Source organism: Scophthalmus maximus, chromosome 2 (assembly GCF_022379125.1).
Source record: "Scophthalmus maximus strain ysfricsl-2021 chromosome 2, ASM2237912v1, whole genome shotgun sequence".
Classification (NCBI taxonomy): domain Eukaryota; kingdom Metazoa; phylum Chordata; class Actinopteri; order Pleuronectiformes; family Scophthalmidae; genus Scophthalmus; species Scophthalmus maximus.
This window is the reverse complement of record NC_061516.1, coordinates 11,851,688-11,875,782: the sequence shown is the minus strand read 5'-3', so window position 1 is coordinate 11,875,782 and position 24,095 is coordinate 11,851,688. Positions and strand designations below refer to the sequence as shown.

General features: G+C 42.2%; 2 protein-coding genes across 2 annotated transcripts; one reads left to right on the top strand and one right to left on the bottom strand.

Annotated features, from left to right (window-relative positions):
* Nucleotides 1–235: 235 nt before the first annotated feature.
* On the top strand, nt 236–11,538 carry cnih2 (cornichon family AMPA receptor auxiliary protein 2). Its single transcript, XM_035627105.2, has 6 exons — nt 236–1,919; nt 3,963–4,031; nt 7,090–7,137; nt 8,566–8,678; nt 8,762–8,905; nt 9,056–11,538. Exons 1-6 carry the CDS (start codon nt 1,839–1,841, stop codon nt 9,081–9,083), a joined length of 483 nt encoding a protein of 160 aa, XP_035482998.1. The 5' UTR covers nt 236–1,838; the 3' UTR covers nt 9,084–11,538.
* A 4,242-nt stretch (nt 11,539–15,780) lies between these two features.
* Nucleotides 15,781–24,073, bottom strand: tm7sf2 (transmembrane 7 superfamily member 2). Its single transcript, XM_035626167.2, has 11 exons — nt 23,928–24,073; nt 22,502–22,596; nt 21,635–21,831; nt 21,247–21,301; nt 20,798–20,992; nt 20,130–20,233; nt 18,714–18,833; nt 18,409–18,577; nt 18,237–18,317; nt 17,970–18,092; nt 15,781–16,474 (listed from the first exon to the last, which is right to left on the bottom strand). The coding sequence occupies exons 2-11, from the start codon at nt 22,572–22,574 to the stop codon at nt 16,314–16,316; spliced, it is 1,278 nt and encodes a 425-aa protein (XP_035482060.2). The 5' UTR covers nt 22,575–22,596; nt 23,928–24,073; the 3' UTR covers nt 15,781–16,313.
* Between the last annotated feature and the right edge of the window lie 22 nt (nt 24,074–24,095).

Sequence of the window (24,095 nt, the reverse complement as noted above, 5' to 3'; positions counted from 1 at the left end):
GCCTGCCCTGCCCCCTCATCAGTCTCTGGGGAACAAGGGATTATGGAAATGTATAAATGTGAGAGAGAGAGAGAGAGAGAGAGAGAGAGAGAGAGAGAGAGAAAGAGAGAGAGAGATAGAGAGAGAGAGAGAGAGAGACACTGATAGACAGAGAGGAAGGAGAGAGCAAATAAGAGAGGGAGGGCGACAGTGCGATGCTATTGGTCGCCCGTTCTAACACCAAGCGTGCTAGAAATATTTCTCTCGCAGTCTAAGAAACAGAGGACAAGAGACACAGAGACAGTAGACTGAGGAAACACATTCAGGTTGGTTTCAAAATCTCCGGAAGACAAGAAGAGAAAAGACAGGAGAGTATAGAAAGCAGGAAGAAAGAAAGAAGGCAAATAAAGAAAGGGAGGCAGCAGAGAGATGGACTAATTAACTTATGGCTCCTGAGGGCAATGGAGATTTTTTGCTGAAGAAGAAGAGAGATTTCAAAATCAGAATAAAGGCGCCTCAACATGTAGATGTTCTGCAGGTTTCTGGTTAAAATTTTCCCTCCGCCCCCCCCCCACAGAATCCAAATTGTTCACCCTACACTTCAGCGTAGACAGGCTTTAGATGTTCTCGTAAAAAAATCTGAGGGATGCGTCTGAGGGAGAGATGCAGAGCAGAGCTTTCTGACATGGTGCCGACCCAGATTGACAGAGACGAGGAGAGACTGGACTGTTCAGTGGCAGACACGTCTCCGGCCAGACACAGGTATTCTCCACTCGATATTAAGATCAGTCCGGATATTGATCCATGCTATTTGAAACTATCCTCATTATTGTTCTCTGGTCTTGCAATTTGTGTGTCTTTGTGGATGTGTGATATATGAGAGGTGTCATGTTAAAGTAATGGTTTGAATTGCAACATAATTCCAATACATGCTGCCTCGCTGATGCAGACTTTGAATTTTATACCAAAATTAATGTTGGCAACAAGTATTTTTGCTTTGTCAGGAAAACTGTCTCATGTGCAGACCAATATCTTGTATCTTCAGCCGACGAACAGATTCATGTGTACGTGAATCATTAGTAATAATAGAAAAATGTAATGACACGATGAGTAATATACCAGGAGACCGTCTCTGTAAATAACAACTTACATGTGCAAACGATGGCTGCTTTCATACGTGTCAAATATGAGTTAAACAGATGCGTCATTAGCAGCGCATCTTGATTCGGAGCAACAGATGAGCTGAAAGCCATATGACAAACTACTGACCTATTACAAGCCATAACCGTTTTACACAATAATCCTTTTTGAAACGCAGCACTGTGCTTACTATCGACGAGAATCCTGTGCTCCTGTTGTCAGCGCGTCAGCCGCACACTGTGTGGTTTGCGTTACTGTGAGGGGGAGAAGAAAAAAAAACGTGCAAAGAGAAAGTACAGGGAGGAGGAGGAGGATACAGACATTTTTCGCCTGTCAGAGACTGAAAAGAGGAGCACCAGGCCAACAAGAGACATCTGTGGCTGTGAACAGACGTACAAGTGCTTCCTAACTCACAACGGCAGAGGGAGGGAGGGGGGGGGGGATGTGGGGGTCAGCCTGCAGTTTATGAGGAGACGAAGACACATCATGAGTGGAAGTGAAGCCACAGTCAGGCAGATTATTGATTGTGACTAAAACTGAGTGCTAAACCTACCTGGAGGACTCAGACTCAGCCTGCGTCAGAGGGGCGACAGGACAGTAGCCCCCTCTAAAGTAAAGAGGGAGAGGGAGCGTTAGCCACAGAGCAGCTGAGAGAAGGGGCGGGGGGTTTCCCTGTCTCCTTCTCGACCCGTCCCGTCGCCAGGCTGGCGGACGCAGCCATGGCGTTCACCTTTGCGGCCTTCTGCTACATGCTCACCTTGGTGCTGTGCGCCTCGCTCATCTTCTTTGTCATATGGCAGGTGAGTAGCACCGTCGTGCACACCGGGTCCACACGGCACATACTGGAACTAAAACAGGCCCTTTTAGAGCCTTGACAACGTTCCACGCTCCATCCCACGCAGGCAGACAAACACATCCTCCTACACGCAGTTGTACAAACACTGACAGGTACACAGCGCACACAGACACACGCACGCACACACACAAACACACACCACGTTCAGGTCCTCTACAGATAATGACCTGCATAAATGTGGTAGCTGAATCTCAAAGAAAACCTGAGCGTTGTCGTGCTTAATGTGACCATCTGACCTCTTGAAAGCCACCAGATGACACCGTGTTCCCTTTCATTTCAAACAAAAAGCTTTGAAGACAGTGAGTTGCATAATAAGTAATTGTTGAGGCGGATAAAATGAAGGCGTTCAAGGAAGGTCTGATAGTCTTAATTTGTGCATATTTCATCTATTTTCACACAGCAACTTTAACTGACCTGGCTTCTTGTTGTTTATAGTTGAATTATCTGGAGCTTGTCTGACCCTTGTCTGCTCCACAGAAAGACAGACTGCAGTCAGCTCCGTCCCTCCACATTACACATGATCCCGACAGTACTGACAATAAAATGTTCCCCAAACAAGGTGTACAGCCTCCAGCAAACTGCAGGCAATGAGTACACGGAGGCGACAAAGCACAACAATCATAAATCTAGCCCACCAGACTGTTGTGAATCGGCCTGCCGGTGGCATTTGCAGTGGTATTTGCACAGCTACCGCCCGAGACCAGTGCTCTCGGTTTGCCCGTTGCACAAGTACAGACTCTGCAAACACTGAAGCTGATCCCTCACCTTTCACGCAGCCCATGCAAGCAGGAATAATGTGGAATACAAAAAAATACAAAACAACAACATCATTATGAATATATGACTTGAAATGACTAACGTACCAATTGACTAAGTGGGTGAGACTGTGAGTCAGTCAGCGTGTCTGTGTGTGAAAGAGACGAGGAGAAGCCCGTGTCTGGCTCAGCGCTCGGGCGTGTTATTGAAACGCTCATCAAACTATAATTTCGTTCACCCCTTCCCCCAGTCCGCCTCCGCCGAGGAGGGTACAGCACCCCGGGTTCTGTTGCGGCTCTCCACCAATCAGAATCGCCGTGCACTGGTGTAGTAACCATGGTGCCCACTTAGGGGCTCAGCGTGTCGCCATGGAAACTGCATCTGTTGACAACAGAGCTGAGTGTGAAAGAAGGCGAGGGGGGAACCATATAGACTCATATAGGGGGCATTACCACCAGGGCTGTGTAGATATAAAACAAATAGAATATCACTCATTGGTGATGTAAATCACATGCTGATGCTCACTTAGCTGCAACTAATATCTGCTTTTTTTAATGAGCTAATGAAATGAAGCTTGCTATTTTAGAGCTGGACTAATGATAAGCAGGAGGCCTATACACCAAGAATTATTAGTATTTTTATTGCACTATTTATCAGGGGGCCCGGGAGAAAAAGGATCACTCATACCCACCTCACAGGGAGCGGTTAGCGCGCCATCAGTGTCGTGAATCTGAACAACATGTTCCCTCAGTTTATCGTAATATTTAGGTTTTGCTAAAAAAAAGCACAGGAAATAAAATTATGCAGGATTTCATATAGACGTTCACTGTCCAGTCTACAAAACGTTACTTTTTGACGTGCACTGACAGCTACGTGGGTCTCCGTGGATGTTCAGTCTGTAATGTTATCAGGCTCATAAAATAGAGACTGGCCCTGCAAGTTTCGGGGCGCTTGATAATCTGGAAATAGGGGCCACATTGAAAACAACAACAACAAACTAGGGGGAGAATTGAAATCAGTATTCTAGCTCTTCAGATAGTAAGAAATATAAGTGAGGACACGTGGTATGAACACAATAGGAGCTCATGAACCATTCAATCACCATGTGTGTTCAAGTATAATAAGGAAACCAGCTTTTCTTTTCACTCATACAGTATATACATTACGTGTACTGTATTTGCACCCACGGTAAATGGAAAACAAACTCACGGCCGTCTGTTACTTTTTTCAGATCATCGCATTTGATGAGCTGCGCACAGACTTCAAGAACCCCATTGATCAGAGCAATCCCACCAGAGCGGTAAGAGCCCTGCTGCTTCAGTTCTTTCAAGAGTGATCAAACCCTCTCGCGCGCAGAGATAAATCCCTTCTTTTTCAATTTCCAGAGGAACATTCCAGCAGTTAACACGGAGCAACTGAGAACAAAATCAGGGATTCACTATAAAAATCAATGCATGTGACCTTTATTTTAGCAGTCATATTAGATGTTTTTTTTCCGTTCATAAAGTCCTCAGAAACATACTGACTTTATAAATATGGGTCATGAAATGAATTGGTTTCATTAGAAACCCATAGTTTACTATTCTCCAATGCCTGTAATCGTCATGCAAATTCATATTTTGTGATTTTGGATTTTGAACGACACCTTTCAAATGTCTTATTCGGCTTCATTGTGCCTATCCATTAATCTTTCAGCATCAAATATTTGCAGTACAATTCCTACTAATCCAAGCTTCCGGGTGACTGCAACAGTAGAGCTCTCAGGCAGCGTTTGCCTTGAACGCTCATTTGCATGCTGATTGAAACAATCCACCTTCCACAAAGACGTGACATGACTCAGTCAATTAAAGAGACTGATGCTAATGAAGCTGCTGTTTATACGATGAGAAAAGGCGCTGTCACGACAATAAAAGTGAAGGTACAAGTTTTCACCTTAACATGAAAAAAAAATGTATTGAACAATCTGGAACATAAAATAATAACGGACCCAAAGTAAGTGTTTGTCTTCTCTTCCGGCAGTGTTTCTTACATTTAGTCTACTTTTCTCTCTGGTCTTTCAGAAACATTCAATAACGATACCATGAGTCAATGGCGAGTGCCGTTATTCATGCAGCGAGTTGACAGCAGCTCACAAGTTTCACAAGTTTGCTAATGCTCTGGCGGTCGTGTGAGTCTGCATCAGAACTGCACAGGGAGAGTGACGAGGTGGTGGGAGAGCAAACTGCAAAAAACAGACTGTAGGTGTGTGGAGGCACGCCAGCCACAGGGGGTGGACACAATGACACTGCAACACCTGTAAAAAACAACTAAAAAACAACAGCAACAACAATGCGATCAAATGGAGCAGCTCTGGCATAGATGCTTCCCTGAATGTTCAGCTCAAAAGGAGGATGTGTTGTTTTTCCTCCTCACATGAAGGTGGAGAGGCGGCGTTTCTGGCGAAGCATCGTCCGCGGACGAACCCTGACAAGCTTCCTGAAGGCACCTCTTTGTATCAAGGCTGTTGTATTGGCTCGCTTAGTTTTTTAATCTGTAACAGAAAACTTCCGAATTAACATGATCTGCCAGGATTCGATGTTAACAGTCTCTCCCAAAGTCAATAGACTGAAACAAACAGAACAAAGACTCACATGGCAACAGCCTTGCAAGATAAACAGCGATTATCTCTGTTGCTCACTCAACTGATACCGTCAGGGGGAATAAGAAAAAAGAAAAAGACCAAAGCAGTAAATATTCCAGAGGGACAAAATGGGAGAGACTAAACACGTGTTTCCCAATCAGCTTTACATGCTCGGTCATGAAGCACAGTCTCAAAGATAGACACGTTGTCATCGTGTGAAACACTGTGCTTGGCTTTGGTTGACAAAAGGTCAAAAGCAGAATTATTTCCTATCGAAGTATCTTGAGAGGTGAATCATCCCCATAAAGAGCAGCGCTGCGTCGAGAGGACCCAGCAGTGTTACTCTCGCCAAGATAAAAGCCCAACACAAATGTCGCTCTCTTGACAATTCTTTCGACCAGATTACTAATCAAGCTGTATTGTTTGCCCGGCATTTGTTCAGCGTATGGTGAAATGTCTCTTAATTCTGTCTGTGATTAATGTCTCAAGCTGCGCTTCCCTCGGTGGAACAATTCAATAGTCAGAGTGGACTGTGACCTGACACAAAGTGCGGCGACTCTGGGAGGCTCCAGGCTGTAAAGTCCTGGCAGACTTACTGCAGGACAAGAACTTATATGTGCAATAACAAACCGTCCGGTGAACAGAACAGCCGCTCGGCTGCAAAGTCCAGTAACCAAGTCCAGCGAACAACGAAGCAGAGAATCAAAGAGTGAGGATGGAGAAACAGATTCTCAGTGCGAAATCGACTCTCATGTCACCATGGGACTTTATTAATTTACTAATTTATGGCCACAGATTCATAAAAGCTTTTGCATGTGGCTCCAGCTGAAGGGAACGGACATCTTAATACTGGAAGCTGCGATCCTCTAATCAAGACAGATGCCTCGATGTGTCGCGAAAAGAGCACGAGAATCTTTGCTGCTGCAAAATCCAGCTGTACAGCCCCAGACATGCAGCGCACAGACACTGACAAATGTCTCACCGTGGGTACTCTTCTTCACCTGGTCTGTGAGCAGCCTGGTGATGGAAAGAAACGATAAGCGAATAAACCACAACAAAACATCTCAGTTCCCTACAGCCAATCAATGGGCACCCAAATGAAAACCTCCCCTACAGCCGCTAAGTGGGAAATGCAGTAGAAGATGGATGACTTTCATTTCTAAAATTGAGAATTGAGGCTCCCCTCATGGCTCACAGGAGACTCAAAACCAACGGGTTTACGAGCGAAAGTGCCAAGGAGCCACACGATATACATCTCTGTCGCTGCTTCAAAGGCGGTCACTGTACTTTTGTAACGATCAACATTCTTATTTCTTCTTAACGACACCGCTTATTTCCCTTTTGTGTGGCTGGATGCAAAATACACAATTTAAATATAAAATGGAAAACAACAATAATTATTAGTTAGTATAAGTCTAATTTGTTTCAGTTTATACCATGTAATGCTGGTTGAGGTGGGGGTGGGACATGCACAGATGGATCCATCTTTACCCGTCCCATGCATTACATATAAGCATGAATTCTCTATCTGAAAGTTCTCATCAGGTCCACATTTGATTAATCTGTCACGGATATGTGTCAAACTTTCGTCAACTGAAATCCTATTTCTGAAACCTGATAGCGCAAATTGTTTCTGCCTTTGCGAGTTACTTTTAGCACTGTTACACATAACAGGTGAAGAAGGGTGGGGAGAAAAACAGACTGTTAATCAGACTTTCTTTATATCCTCTCTCCACAGAGGGAAAGGATCCTGAACATTGAGAGAATCTGCAACCTGCTTCGCAGGGTGAGTAATCAGCGTTTTTCACCTGCTGCCGGTGGATGACTCAAACCCAGCGGGCTTCACCGAAACGCTGCCGTGACCATTTGTCTGTCTAACCATTGTGAGGACCAAGACGTACACTGATTCATTTCACACCCACGGAGCCCATCCCCAAAAAACCACCATCAGTGCTCTGCAGACACACAGAAGTGGAGAACAATGACACAGTGCCAGGGTTTCGTGCCACTTGTGATGCGTTTTCTTTTCACATTTCAAGGTTTTCAGAAAGAATAAAAAAATTAAGGTCCCTAAAAGTTGTCATGCTGTGAGGTCATTTTGGACCCATGTGCTGAAAAATGGAATAGAAAAAATAAAGGAAAATAATTATTGATAGATTTTATGTGATGTTATTGACACATAGTACGATTTATTGATTCATTAATTTTCCACAGCGGTAGACAGCAAGGAAATGAAGTGCCACGGGTAACCACTCAGTTGAACAAAAATTAGATCGTACAGATATTTTCAAATCCTCTGCAAAAATAATGACGATAACCTTCGACAGCTGCAGAGGGAGACGACGTGCATGCAGGTAGAACGCTAACGTGCATGATGCTGTTAAAAAAAACACAATTTACTAATCAGTGAGCCATTTTTCAGTACGGCATTGTATTGATGCCGACCCAGTCCAGAGGGTTATTGTGCCTTTTCTAGTAAAGATGATTTTTTTTTGTTCTGTCGAGACAGAGGCTGTGTCAACAGTTCAAGTCTGCCATGTCAAACAATCCTCTGATTCGAGTGTTGTTATTGCTTTGAAGCAGGCTGCAGCTATAATCAATATATATTTTTTCTGTCAACAACAGATAACACACGACCTACTTGTCATATGAAAGGGGTCACCTTGGTATGAACCCCAACAAAAAGGGGACCCCTGCAATTTCCCTCAGTGTTTCATAAAGCACCAGACATCACCTTCAGGGCTTGGTGGAGACCAAAACAAAGTGAAAAAAGAGAGTGAGTGCAAGCGATAGATTAGACTCACATGCAACCTGCACAGCTGCTTCAGTTACAGTATGCCCACGCAGCCACGCTTGTCACCATTTACTGTCCCCATTTGCTTGTCTCCGGCACAGGAAGACGACATCTCCATTTTTATCTAACCTACAAAACTTTCCTTTTTCACAGTTGTTTTTTTCCACCCAGGGAAACAGCTGTCAATGAATCACTGAATAAAACATAATAATCCAAGATGGCTGCAAGGGTTTCAGAGTTCTAAATAAAGCTAAGCGATCTGAGCCACCTGAACGAGCTATAGCGGGTCAAACTACACCAAATCCACTTAGCTGGGCTAAAATGTGTGCAATGCGATTGTATCTTCGTAGATTGTGTTTTCTGAGGAGTTGCTGCGGTGTAATTACTTACAACCAGAGTTTCTGTGTGTGTCCTGGTTAGTTGGTGGTGCCGGAGTACTCCATCCACGGGCTCTTCTGCCTGATGTTCATGTGTGCCGGAGAGTGGGTCACACTTGGTCTGAATATCCCGCTGCTCTTCTACCATCTGTGGAGGTACAGTCCCATAAACAGATGTCTGACACGCTTCTGTTGCTCTGGTGGGCGGGTGAGTGAGCCAAGCCTCTCTCCTCTTTCAGGTTTTTTCACAGGCCGGCCGACGGCTCAGAGGTCATGTACGATCCCGTCAGCGTGATGAACGCCGACATTCTCAACTATTGCCAAAAGGAGTCGTGGTGCAAGCTGGGCTTTTATCTGCTCTCTTTCTTCTATTATCTCTACAGGTAGGTTCGCAATCCTTTCATGTGCAGTGTATGTTGGAGGTTGTTGTGATTAAGTATGACCTTGAAAAATAGTGTAACAGTGCAATTACTCTTTTCTTACTATCTTTTTTCCTTCTTTTTTTCGCTGCCACTCTCTATGTCCTGCTGAAGTATGGTCTATGCCTTGGTGAGCTTCTAACATACAGGAGATCGGGAGAAGAAGGAAAAAAAAAAAAGGAAAAGGAAATATCTGTAAGAAAGACCCAGAGCAATGACTGGAGACATCAACTCTTCCTCTCTCCATATTCCAATCACTGGCTCTTGGTTTTCAAAAGTCAAAACAAGGACAAACCAAGACCAACCCGAGCGATAATGGGAATGTAAAGGTGATGCCTCCCCTCGATTTTATCGTACTAATTCCAGACACTGCAGTCGGGTCGGCCGGACAAAGTTTTGGAGGATGGAAATGGACGCAGCGGGAGTTTGTGTTGCCTTTGACCCATTATAAGATTCATCAATACGAAGGGCTGGAGTTTTTCCCATGCTGCTCTTACTGATTCCGTCGCTGAAGTCACTGTGAATCTCCAAACACTTTGGGGCTGGAAAACAAAAAATAATATGTCTGTATTCTTTGAGATTGAAAATGCACTCAGAGCAGGATTGTGCTGGTTTCTATTCATGTATAAAACAACTGCTTTGATTGTGATAGAGGTAAATCACACTGTAAGAAACGGCTTAAATGGTGCACGAGAAACCCTGTAAGACATGCAGGAGGCCTCACTGGGAAACGACAGATCGGTGTGTGTGTGTCTGTACACTGTCTCGACACTAGCCTTGGCCAAAAGTTGAATTTCAGACCGCGACTAACAACAACAAGGAACTAATCACAAGTTTGACTTTAAGAGTCAACGCAAGTAATGTTTATTCAAAATATGTAAGTTCATAGCTGTAAGGGCATATTTTATGCGGCATTCCAGGTCCATGCTTTCTGAAGAGCTTCATGCTCAGACATACAATGCCAAACATTTATGTCTGAAAAACATTGTGCCAAATTTTAAAAAAAAAGGAAAGTGATGAGGCTAGGAAGTGGTTGCAGTATCTTCTTCTACACTCCGAGACACCGTCGGGCCTTTGTCTCTATTTTCACTCTTTAATACAAATTGGATTTTGGCACAATGTTTTGTTTTTTTTAAACTTGAAGTAGGAACTTTGTTCTGTTGCGCCTTATTTTTCTATTTCCATTGACGTTTACTCTTAACCATCTGCATCTATACTATAGACATTTATATCACAGCAACTATTCTCTGAAATGAGGTAGAATATAGAACTCTCATGTATAAAAAGCAATTAAAAACAGCAAACTAGCAATGTCATATGATTCATGAGACATATCGACGTTAATGTTAAGTGTATGTATTAATAGTGAGTGGGACGCAAAGTGACAGATGAGACTACATCTCAGTAATTTAAGAAGTGTAACGACAGTGAAGTCATCTCAATACATCTACAATCTTATATCATGGTTTAGGACTTGTATTACTCTGAATTTGCATAATTTTTGTTGACACATATTGATACTGGTATCGATGGAATACCAATACCAGTAAAAAAGGATAAAGTTGAAATAGTCAACAAATCTCATGAAAAGACTAAATCCAACATGTTGGTGCATCAATACTGTCCGACTTTTGACTTTCTAGTCTGAGACACTCGTGTAAATCTTTGAAAACAGTTCACAAACATATTGTGTATTTAGTGTGTATTGAGAAAAATAGTCAAATAAGTTCCAGAAATCGCTGGGTGGTTTTTCAGCAAACGGTACTCCAATAAGAGTAAAACTATTTTTAGCCCCGGAATAAATACACATTTGCCAGATTAGTTTTTCTTGCAGCAGGACCGTGCTTGTGGATTCGATTTCTTGGGGGCACCAGTGGAGCTCAATTGGTTTTGGTCTTCTCATCGAATGTGTGGACAATAGGAAAAAATGAAATATCATCAGACTCATCCTTTAAATAAGAGTTTGAATCCACAAATAATAAAAAAAAATAAGAATAAATCTAAAAAGAGCAAAAGAGTGATGCGTACATGACTTCATCAGCTTTTGTCATCTTCATTTTAATTCATGAGGTGCCTTTCATTTGCTTTTACTTATTTTTACTAAATTAAAATGTCACATTTAAGTTTCACCGCCGAACATTTAAACACGTTTAAGAATTTTTCAGGGGGACCAGGATGAGTTGTGTGATTCGCTTGGTTCAAGCGACTTGGATAGTGTGTCAGTGTTCATGAAGAATAGTAGACAGGACTCGTTGTGCCAAATGATGTTCCCATGAAAGTACCCACAGGACACTGAGACCTCAAAACTCTGCCAACAATGTGAGTGTGTTAAAGTCTGGACAATCACTATTAAAGCACAGGAACACAATAGAAAGAGTCGAAAACACAGCTCGGTTGAATGTCACTATGTAGTTGCTCCGAACAAAGCGTTTTAGAAAAATTGTATTGAAGTATATCTCTTTGTATCTGTCTTTTATACATTTATCATCAATGTGCGCTACAGTAAATTTGGTGGATTACTTTATATTTATTAGGTAACTCTATGATGTACAGCGATTCACATGCCATATTCTAATAAAACAGTAATGCCAAAACAATCATCTCCAGGTTTTCTTACTTCCTGCCCCCCCCCCCATCTGTGAGGAGTTTTGCAGACGACGTGATGCTCTGCCAGCAGCAGAGATGCGCGGAAGGAGAAGAATCTTACCACGGAGGACGATGGGGGGACCTCATAAGCGAGGACAGTGAGTGGTGCATTCAACATGCCACGTTCTGGAGGCTGTGGAAAAACAGCTGCATGACCAAGTGGTTTCAGAGACATTAACACAACCTCTTAAAAAGGCACAGAAATAGCCGTATTGTGTGAAACTGCGGTGAAAAGAGAGGCAGCCAAGAGAGGCTGATAGCCCTTAATTAATGTCTGTACATCGAAATGCTAACATATCAAATTATAGGGCACTGGCTGCCTGTTAGATTGCATAACTAAGTTGACGGAGTTAATTTCCAAAGCAAGACATCACAGGTGGAAAATGTCATTGCAGCTGCGGTACGTGTAACATTTTCGAGGCGTTTTCTTTTTCTCACTGACATTTTTGTTCCCACTGATGTCAAAAGGAAAAGAGGAAACTGAGCTGAAAATGCTGAGTTACAGTGTGTTCAGTGTGTCTCCAAGGGGCTCAGGGACCCATTTGTCCGTGTGTGTGTGAGGTTTGCCAGGTTACCGCTTGTCTAAATAATAATTCAGACAAAAAAACAGAGCAGCAACGAGGCTTCAAGCTGGCGTTTTCCTCTGTTTGAATAGGACATATCTTTCCCCGCTGTCACCATGGAAACGAAAATGTATTAGAGATTCCTGTTGCCTCACTCTGGAGGCTCTCACTCAAAATGAAAAAAAAAAAATCCAATTCCAGTTGGTATGCCTGGCAGCACTGCTCTTCTGTACAAGACATCATGTGTTTTTTTATACGTCCAGTACATATTAAACAGTTTCATGTATGTAGTCATGACAACCACAACCCTGGTGTTTCTATACATGACACCTGCTCATGCCAGGACACACACACACACACACACACACACACACACACACACACGCCTACACTCTCTTACTTGCACACTCTCTCTCTCTCTCTCTCTCACACACACACACACACACACACACACACACACTCACACACACACACACACACACTCTCACACACACACACACACACACACACACACACACACACACACACACACACACACACACACACACACACACACACACACACACACACACACACACACACACACACACACACACACACACACACACACACACACACACACACACACACACACCATTGCTCGCTCGCTCGCTCGCTCACAACAAATGCATCTGTTTCTCGTTCTGTCTCATCCCACAGTTCACAATGATGCACACTCATCATCCCGGGCTCTTCCTTTTTCAGCGCCCTCCACTGCGATAATTGTCTCAACTCCTTTCCCCGCTCTCCTACGTCTGTGCTATAGATGTTGCCATGGAAACTGTTACAACTGATGGGACTGAAACGTCACCATTGGCATAGACGACTGGCAAGTGCACGTACATGCACATGCACAAACACAAACACACACACACACACACACACAAAACACACATTTTTCCCATTCATTATTATGCAAGTTTTTGCTAAAATAAAAACAATTTATGTAGTACAATAGAGAAAAGATTTGTATCTGTATGCTGGCAATTTTGTGAGACATGTAGCAGTAAATGAATGTTTTTTCACTATGGTATGATTCCTGAGAAAATGTTAAGGCTATTTCAAAGAGGGAGCATCGTCCAGTTCTCATAGTATTTTTTTATCAGACTGGTATGCTCACAACTGATTCAAATATAAAAATTTTAAATCAAATCACAGTATATTTTCAGGCCCAGTGACTTTTATATCTAAGGGTTTCTGCTGTTCTCCAGTCAGTGTCTAGTTTTACTCCTGATGACAGACTGCTGAAAAGAAAACAAAAAGACATGGCTGCGTGATCAGAAAATGAAATAGTTGTTTTTGCCTAAATCTCTCATCTCATTAAAAGAACAGAAGAGCAGGCACTCAGATACTTTACTTGTGCAAAAGTACCAAAACGCGAATATAAAATTACTCCTAGCCCTGTAGAGAAAGAAAAAAGTAGTCTAAGAACAGAAGTATTATCAAACTGTACTCAATATCAAAGCATTATCTAGATGAATGTCCCTTATGACGTAAGACGTAAAGCGGCGTTTTACCGCTGCAGCTGCTCAATGTGGGACAATACTCGAGCCCTTAACAATTTAATAAATAACATACATTCAAAGAATCAGAGGGTGATTGAGAAATGGGAGGAGACGTTAAAATAATGGAAAACAACAAGCTTTCAATATTGGTGAGACGTGAACTGCACCCATTCCCAAAAGAAGTCTTACTGCAGATGAGACTGGCAGCTGGACATTGTTTTGGTGCAAATAATAAAGAGATGCAAATGATTTGCACATGTTTTGGAGTTGTTCTGTTTTTGGCTGAGGATGTAGAGCGGGCTGTCCACTAAACGGTTGTTGGTTCCGTTCGTCCACTCCACATGACATGTCGCAATGTCCCTGGGCAAGACTCTGGACCCACATCGCCTTCGACAGCTGCGGATGAGATGCATGACTCATAGACCAGGCGCTTGATATAGATGAGCTGTTTTTAATGTGGGTGTGAACTGGTGTATGTCATCTGTGCTGTGAAGCGCATTGAGTGGCCCATAAGACTAGGAGAGCGATATAAAAAATGCAGTCAATTTACCATTTAGCATTAGCATCCAGACTGTCTGTCTCCAGATAATAGTTTCAAGGTTTGAGCCAATGTGGCTTACTTGATTAAACTGGAGAAATGTGACTATAGGAAGAAGGATAAATATACGTATATCTATATATATATAAAAAAACCCTTTTGATTGACAAATTGATACATGGATTGACCTGTTGCACGATGCAAGTAAATCTGTTTAGAACTAGAATAAAATGAACTATTAATGTCATTATTCATGTATTTAGGGTTCTTTTTCCTTTTAATGCATAAAAGGTCTTATGGTGTTAACGTTACCTGTTACGCATACATACGAAACTACTACGCATACAGCTATCGGATAAGAAAAGTGAATTAGAAATATAAATTGAACAAAACACTCAAGTAAAGTACAAGTATCTCCAAAATGAGTCACTACCCACCACTGGTTTGGGTGGCACTGAAAAATAAAGTATAATTTATTGACTGACTAATAAAAAAAGTACCGATCTCATATGAAAATAACATTTACAGTTTACCGTGCCCTTTTTACACACACACATACAACCCGAGACGCGTGCGTATTAATACAGCATGATTCCAGTCACCATGTAAGCAGCCATGGCGTTATACAAGCAAATCCCTAATGAGCTTTTAGCCTAATGAAAAACAACAGAAAGTAGCTGGTGCGCTGTGTGGGCGAGGCCAGAGGCCAACTGTACTGTAAATGGGTTTAAGAGGTGAGAAATGAAGGTTTGCATCTACACAGAGTTGTGTTATCAGTGTGCACACGCTTTACTCCATGTGACAGGAATGTAATTTGCCGTGTACAGTAAACAACGGGTGATTTATAATTGAGAAGGGTAAACGATGGACATTGTTTGAAAAACAACAACATACCTGTTAGAGGAATAGGGGTCTAAATGTGTTTGAAACAGGCCAGCACACATACTCCAGCATTAAAAAGCAATATGAACCAAGTTGCTGCCCCATCGTAACAGTCCATCATGGGACATTTCCTTCTTGGTAAGCACCTATTCAGAAAACAGTCCTCAAAGTGATGCACCTGCCTACTGACAATGAAACCACCCGTCACCTCCACGGCCACTCAGCTTGCTCGGGAGCACAACTTAAAAGAAAATTATCGCTGCTTTCATGCTAATTGGGGCCATTTTCCAGCAGCCTCTGACTGTGTTTTCTTGCACTAAAACTCCCCCGTGTCCTTTTTGTTCCTTCAGTGTAATTTGAAGCACAACATATTCAAAGATGAATTCTGTTGAAAAAAAAAAAAAAAAGATAAAAAAGTGCAGAGGCTTAGTGAACGTCTGCTTTTAACGCCTGAATGAAAGGAGAATCCATTTAAACAGGACAAGAACAAAAGGTTGGAAACGGAAGGTAGCCCAGCTATTAACTGGTTCATACTTTTCGTCTGGTCTGACATACTTGCAAAGGTTTACATTGAAATCTCTATTCAATTGAAAAATGACATTTCCTGCATCCTGCATCAAATAGCTGTCTGTCCAATAAGTGCAATGAAGAATCATGATGAAGTGCTGCTTTGTATTTGTTTACTTCAAATGTATTCCACAGGCAACAATACACTTCACAAAAAACAAAGACTGTACAAAAAACGTGGTCAAATGAGGTGACCCAGTCTTTTTGACAAGTAATAAAAAAAAAGGCACTGCATGTTTTTTTTCTCATTAAAAGTAAAAAGGGTAGAGTAAATCTGAATCTTTTCTCTCATTTTCAGCCTTTTTATTCTGGGAAGCTTGAGTCAGAACAAGAGACACGTGTGTAATGCTAATTGACTTTACCTTATTGCTAAGCACATCGCTACGAGGCCTCAAAGTGTAAATGCAAGGATCCATCATTGTGTAACTGGACCGCGGCCTTACAAGTGAAGGCTGATGAAAATTGTCCGCTCCCCGCACATTCCCTACAGCAGCTACCGGTTAATACTTGCGGGTCCATGCAGATGGAAATTGATTCGCATTTCAAGTTATTGCCGGGTTCGTGTGGCTTCGCAGGATCATCATGATATTTTGTGACACTTTTGGTCCAGCTCCAGCCATTTGATTTCTCTTTCAGTAAATGTAAGGGAAGATCCTGTAGGGGACGCGTCGACAGTACGCGTCCCATGCGAGTCCATACTTGGCCTGACAGTGTCTCTCATCCCGGGCCTCTCGGTGGATCAGCAACACGGTGAAATATATGACGTAGAAGTAAGGCAACAGATGTGAGAACCCTGAAGAAAGGGAACCAGATTATTATTTTTGTTTAAATACACAACTTATCAATATCTTAACAAAGAAAATTATTGAATATTTATGATTCCCTCATGAAATGATCAATTTCAAATGATCATTAAAGTACAGAGACACTGACAAGTTATTTTAATACTGGCATCAGTGTTTATGATTTGCGTTGTATCAAACGACCTGAAATGAGGAGTAATCCGAATACTCTTCAAATTTCAGTCTGTACAATACAAAAGCACCACAGCCAATATACCAGTGTGATTAAGCTCATAATGTTCCGACACCGAGCGTTGATTACGTTTTTCTTTTGAGACTGCACTTCAGTGTTTTTGAGCAAAATATCTTCTCGTCTTTCAGTCCATGTTTCTGCAGTCGGATGTTAACATGTGGCCACTGTTCGGTTTTTGCCAGTGCAGCTTTCATCTGCCTGAAAAAATGCTGTCATGTTTTTTTTCTTCTTTTGAGTGCATAATTTAGCAGTTTCAGGCAGAGACGGCAGTACATCTCAATTACAAAGGAGGCAACACAAGTGAGTCACATAAAGTTGCATACCAATGAGCACAATGTGTCAGCTGTAACAAAAGTCTGTCAGCCACCGCTTTTAGGAGGTTTTCAAGGGAACATAAGGCAGTTTGCAGAGGAACAAAGGCAGATTGTTGCTGCCTTCAATGGCCTCTGCATCCATATTATACACGGTATGATTACAGTACAAGGACAGGAAGGGAATCACGACGGCTAGTGCCATACAGCACCTTTCTGATATGAAACCACTATGTTTACAAATATGTTTCACTACAGTGTAGGGTTTTGGAATTGGTAAGAAAAACACTTAAATTGTCTAAAAGACCTTTATAAAGATATTTACTTAATATTGCAAACCTTAAGTCTTTGAACTGTTTATTTTTTTAGATGAATCAACGCTTGTGACAGTCTCAACAAAAACTGTGTTTCACTGAGATTTCAATGTATTTACTGCAGGGTTTCAATTATCTTATTTGTAAGCTGTTATTTTGTCTGCCCACTGTACGGATACAGTAGTGGCCATAGGATCCACAGAGAGGTGCATGTTCACTCCTCTCAATGGATGCCCCCAGCCCCAAAAAACAAACAGGACCCAAAGGATCCGCTGCCATGTCCCAACAACACAGGACACCCCCAGAGGTCCTGTCCATTCGCTGACGGGTCAGAGCAGAGCACGAGGGGGACCGACACAATATTAGGCAGGTGATTTTAATGTTGCTGGCTGATTGGTGTATGTTTCATTAAACAACCTGCACCATTGCTTTAAAATGTGTTCCTGAACACCCTCAAACCTTCCGATTCTAATGATGAAAATGGCTGGATATGTTTAAAACTCATGGCAGACATAATCTCATTTATGACCTCATCCACATTTTCTCCTGAAAACTCTCCAGGCTTGTCTCATTGTCCATGTGGCCTGCATGAAAAATGAGCCTTGCGGTGGCTTTTAAGCCTTCTTACCACATGGCAGGGACCACGCCAGGGCCATGAGGAGGTCACCGAGGTAATTGGGATGACGAACGAGACCCCACCAACCGGACACCAGGAGTCGCTTGCCTGTTGCTGTGGCGATGGTCTCCAGTCCTGCAATGAGTCACGGAGAAGTCAAATTTAGGAGACACATTTAATCTCTTCTTCATTTGTAGAGCATGACTTTGGATACATTATAAGGAATAAGTTATGGAATTTATAGAACACACTGGGAGAAAATTAGACAAAATAACTGACTTGCAACACTTGGATGTGTAGGGTCTCGTCTGAACTGGTTCTTCTGTGAGTTGGACTTTCTGAAAATATAATATCCAATACCTGTTTGCAAAGAGATAACTTCATTAACATCGCCATAGTTAACCATGAAACGGGACATTTTACAGCCCTATAAAAAAAAAAACACGATTACCATTGAGTGCTATTATAGTTGCGGCTCCGAGCGAGCTCAGGGCCTGTGGGTGCACGACCAGGAAAACCGCCTGCAGGCCGTATGTGAAGGGAACCCAGGCCAGGTCTCCGAAGACCAGCATGAAGCCAAACCCATCATGCACAATGTCCATGGTTGTCAGAACAGCCTCCTGAGGTAGAACAATGAAGCATGACATTAAGTTAAACTTGAATAATAATAGTTCAGAGTACAAAAATGGAAGGATAAATGTCTTTTGGTGCTAACTAACTATCAAAAGATGATGCGTGATGCTGCTGAGGCCTCACCTCATTCCACAGAGCGTCTGCCACATACAGCAGCTGGAAACTGTTGACCAGTATCATGGCGAGGGAGGGGGAACCTCGAAGCTCCACCTCTTTCATCAGCATGCCCAGGTTTATGACCACCTGATAGGAAGAAGAAACTGATCATCACTAGTTCCGACGGTGTGTTTCAACCGCACTCCACAGGTATTGGTAGACAAACTCCTCCAATGATTTAGTGATTCAGAACCACAAACCGTTGTCGGCTGTCAGGTGAAACTTTTCATACCCAAACAATGGGCAGGTCAGAGCTGCTCTGTGCAACAGTTCATGAATGAAGTTGATTGATATCCAACAAATCCTAATCATAATAATCATAATTCAATCCGTTAAATAATTTAGGCCCATAAAAACCCCAAAAATGTTCATTATTTAAGACATTAGAAGCAGTTGTAAGATGTCGAACGTAAAAAGTAAACAGTTTTATCATGCAACAGGAAATGAAAATCTCCCACATACTGTCTGTGGCCAGTTGGTGGAAGCTTTTTCTGTCCTCTCCTACGCACATGGCTTTAAAACACTCAGTTGTGCAAAGATTTTACTGTTGTACTGTAAATACAAAAAAAAGGAAACCTGCAATCAAGGTCTCGTTACATTTCCCAGCATTTTCCAACTGTCTATGTAGCTTTTTGTGATTTGTGGACACAAAGATGGGCCCCATCCACTCTTGTTATAATTCTTATGCGGTGGAAAATGTACATTTATTCTCCTTTGGTCTGATGAGTCACGAAGAAAAAAAGATTTCTGTCCTGCAGCAAATCTCTCACTGTGTCGGGTCATCAGGGAGAAAAGTTTCTGTTGTCAGACTGGTTGACCAGAGGAGAGCAACATCGCCATCTGTTGGTCTTGGATTCAATAACTGTGATCACCATCACTATCAATTAACAGTTGAGGAATAGATTCTGGAGAAGAAGAGACTGTTGATATTTGGACTCAACAGCAAAAAAAAAAAAAAATGCACCACTCCCATAGGTGCCGTTTTAAGGAGCTCTGCCCCCCCCCAGAAAAAAAAAAATAATGGATAAGCGTTAATAAGTGGTAACAATCTTTATCGCTATGAAAATACAGGTGGCAAATGTTTTTGCGCTACCGTAGAAAGTGTGACAATCGGAAGCCAAATACTTCTCCAAGCCAAAGTCTAAGACGTGAAGTAGCTTAACCAATATATCAGTCGATATTGTTTGTAATTTTGTCAAAATGTAAATGTGGTAAAGTCAATCATTTTCTATAAAACTGCTCAAGGCAACAGGACACTGGCAGTTTGCCAATTTTTTTTGTCTTCAGTATTCAGGATACAGTAAACATGAACCTCTAACCTGAATCATTCATCAGTGTCTGGATATTCTAGTGATCACGTCACAGGTCTACAGGTGAACTCACCCAGCCAATCAGACCCGGCCGGAGCTCGCAGAAATATTTCAGGTCAAAGTTTCCAATCCGAGGATTTAACTCCCGTCCGATGAAGAAATCGTACAGGGGGTTTCCTGAACAAGACAGAGGGATGAATGTTTAGGAACAGCAATCCACGGGAAAATATGAAATACAGTGTGTTAGTGTGTTATCTCATATCAATTAGCTCTTCACAGTTCATCTGCAGCACAGTTCGCCTGGTCTTAAAACAAAGGATTCAGCTGGAAGGACTTTGTTGCCATCCATCTCTTTGGCCACTTTCTTCATTTTTTGCTTTCTCTATCCTCCATTATGTAAATCAAACATGCATCTGCCTATTGCACATGTCAACGAATTTAATTTCATGTTAACTGAATCGCAAAGAAGGGTTTTTTTTATCTGCTTGGTTCGTTTGATAGCATGGAACCGAACAAACAGGTCACCTTACTTGAAAGTGTGTGATTCACTCCACATGCATGATGCCTACAGGCTCCTGTGGAGCTTGGCCGTTTCATAGTTACCCAAAGGAATACCAAAATCCTCCACTAAAGAATGAAACAGGCATACAGACGAACAGTACATCACCGATGGCTGTTTCATAACGGTATTTCAGGAATGGATTCTTCCTTTAATGATGAAGCCAGAAGCTCAACTCTCACCTGTGTTGCCTCCCAAAGCGAGAGCATGAGGAGGAGCCCAAAAGGAGCGGACGTAGAGGTAGACGGAGAGCAGGAACGACACCACTATTGCACACACCGCCAGCGGCAACAGCAGCTCAAACAGATGCCCAAGAGGAGACCCGAGCCCCAGAAACAACATCAGCAACACGCCGCTGATGCACAGGCCATGAAAACCTGAGAGCGAGAGAGAGAGAAGCAAACGGAACTAGCTGTTATAGCCCGAGGGAGAGAGATAAGTCTGATAGAAACTGGTATTTTAAAGAAAAAAATACGTTGGACATGGCGGGACTTCGGATTGTGTAACGACAGTAAACTTCAGCAGAAAGTGTAGAGGTCAAACTTAAATGGAAAGATCTGAAATACGCCAAAATGATGTGCTGTGACTCATGTTTTTACTGATCAATATTAAACCCCAAACCCAACCATACCATTTATAGGATACTTGAGACGTGTTCCATCCCTCAGCACCAATCCTTCTGACACCTGAAGGAAAAGGTGCCAATTTTACACAACACACTCAAACACAAATTATGCCCCATGAAGAACCAATGTTCGGCAAAAGTTACACAGTCTTAGTTCAATAACTTATTATTTTTCAATGACAGTTTGCTTGGAATAATCCATTTAAAGAACATAATTATTTCAGTACATATTTGACAGACAATAGTATTTCATTCATTGGTATTAATCATCAGCCAACAGCATGTCTTCCTTAATCATACTACGGTTTGCTTGAATACACTACAGACGATTCACTTGTTGGTTAAATCATCGAAGCAAGTTTAACCTCAATTTGGGATGGTGAATGTGTCGTACCTTTCCTAATGGAGTCAAATAGAGGAGGGCGTGCAGAGCGATCCATCCCAGCAGGAGCACGGGGGCCATAGGGTCCCACAGCTCGTCACTGGAGGGGAGCGGAGGGGGCCATTGGAGGACGGAGGCATGGGGGGATCGACTCATACAGATCAGGAAGAGCACCGTCAACGGAAGAAAGATGGGAATGCATATGGCACCTGGGACACGGATACACAGATAATATTGTAAATGTATATTATTAGCTGTGAATAATTAAGCATCTCAAACACCTGCGTAACAGTAAAACAATTAGATAAGAAAATGTCCATATGGGCTCCCAGTTCAGATCAGTATTATTAGATCAGAAGTCTAAGAACTGGAAAGCAAATAGGATGTAATGCTTAGTGTCACACACACACACACACACACACACACACACACACACACACACACACAGAGTAATCGGACTATTCTGACTTGGAGGTATAATGAGGGGTCCTGTACTGCTGCTGTGAAGCTCACTGCAGTGAGACTCATCATCTTACGTAACATGCTCTTTGCGTTACAAACAGTAAAGTGGTATAAATGTTCAGTGTTAGCTGTCAACACCACCACCTTTTACTACTCCTTTCTTCCTAAAATCAGTTTCATTGACTCCGATAAACAGACATCTCAACATGTTTCATCTTCAATGGACAGTAGTTTGTATTAAAAAACACCACTTCCAGTTCTCGGCAACATTGGGTAATAGAGTTGAAACTAATTCTGCACTCGCCATTTGAAAATAGACTAAGTGTAATGTGTTGTACAAGTAATGTAAAGGCAAAACGGCTTGGTTAAAATAAAAGTGGAGGAGGCGTCTGAGTAACGCGCTCCACTGTGACTCACCCAAGGCTCCTCCGAATTCCCTCTCTGTGTCATGTGAGGATCTGTGTTTGGATGCTTGGGTGTTTGGCCTCATTATTGGACTCCTGTGAAAAATACTGAGGGCAGATATATTCCAGTCAAAACATAAATAAATACAGTGATTAGATTGGTAATGCTGATGATTAGAAATGACAGGAGTAATGTCACAGAGCCTCCTGATGACATTGAGCTGTTATTTGGTAATACCTACATACATTTTATAGTATGAATATTATCTCACAATTATACATAGTATAGTCTGCAGTAAAAGTCTGCCAAATGTATATTATTTATCTTATATATTAACACCCTGTAACCTGGGACCCCAGCACAATGAAAGTCTCTTCTCAAATGAACATTGTTAGTATCAGAAGCTCTGTACTTCGGTACAACCCTGAGGCATTTGTGCTTTATTTAGACATTTTCAACTAATGCTACCGCGTAATTTATTTAACAGCTACAGTTCGCAGTGGCTTTGGTATCACACAATTATTGTACAACAATAATTATCATCTCTGATAACACGATACATTCTTCGATAGATACAAGTCCACTAATTTGCAACACAGGTATTTTCTAAAATTGTACCGATAACAATGATAGTTTCAGAGGGACAGTGAGACTGATAGTCGGGTCAATAGGTTATGAAAATTATCTTCGCTCCAACCAACTCCACTAAAGTCGTCTTTAATCCATCATTGATAGTGACCCAATAATGTAACACATCTAAAACTTTGAAATGAGCCTTTACGTTTGACTCAAGGTACATTCACTTGTAAGACCTCTATACTTTTACTTTGGTAGAATTTAGAAAAGAGGACTTACTTGTAGTTAGAGCTGCAACAGTTAATCGATAAGTAATCGACTACTAGATCAATCACCAACCTTTTCAATAAGCGATTAATCGGTTCGAGTAGTTTTATGAAAAGATAAGATTTTGGGTTCTCAAATATGAATATGTTCTGGTTTCTTTGCTCCTCTATGACAGTAAACTAAATAAGGACAACGCAAAACATCATCTTGGGGTTTGGGAAACACCGTCGAGTTTTCAGACAGAGATCATCGTCGACAGCAGTTGAGAAGAGCCCAGACACTAGAGGATGGGGGAAGCCCAAACACCGCTGTCTTCAAATGCTACGTGGATCACACCGTGTGACATATTTTAAATACATTAGCTGTCAATGTGCATGCTGGTAGGATATTATCGCGATTGCTGTCAGAATACACGGAGGCAAAGTTCAGGTCCGACTGTTCGTTCGAGCAGTTCTGCAGAGGAACGTTCACCTTCACCAGGCGATGCCGAACTGATCTGCACGCAGGAGGAACAACGGCTCTGCTGTAAAACACAGGCGAATGTACAGAGAAACAGGCTGTTTCGTCTTCTAATTCAGTAAATATAGTGTCTTACCGGTGTGTGACATACAGTAGAGGTGCAGACGGAACTGTAGGTGCGCATGTAACCGCCGCATCAACCCAGCAGCCTGCCTGCAGGACACGCCCCCGACGCGTGGTTTTTTTTCAGCACGAAATTGCCTCTCAGCCAATCAAAACCATCTGTTGTCATCAGAAGAGGGTG

Excerpts from the sequence above, each read along its gene's own strand:
- cnih2 (XM_035627105.2), top strand. The coding sequence starts at position 1,839 with ATGGCGTTCACCTTTGCGGCCTTCTGCTACATGCTCACCTTGGTGCTG. Across the intron at positions 7,138-8,565 it reads TCTGCAACCTGCTTCGCAGG|TTGGTGGTGCCGGAGTACTC; the intron begins GTGAGTAATCAG and ends TGTCCTGGTTAG. Across the intron at positions 8,906-9,055 it reads TTCTTCTATTATCTCTACAG|TATGGTCTATGCCTTGGTGA; the intron begins GTAGGTTCGCAA and ends GTCCTGCTGAAG.
- tm7sf2 (XM_035626167.2), bottom strand. The coding sequence starts at position 22,574 with ATGAGGCCAAACACCCAAGCATCCAAACACAGATCCTCACATGACACA. Across the intron at positions 21,832-22,501 it reads GGAATTCGGAGGAGCCTTGG|GTGCCATATGCATTCCCATC; the intron begins GTGAGTCACAGT and ends TCCGTGTCCCAG. Across the intron at positions 21,302-21,634 it reads ATTTGACTCCATTAGGAAAG|GTGTCAGAAGGATTGGTGCT; the intron begins GTACGACACATT and ends CTTTTCCTTCAG.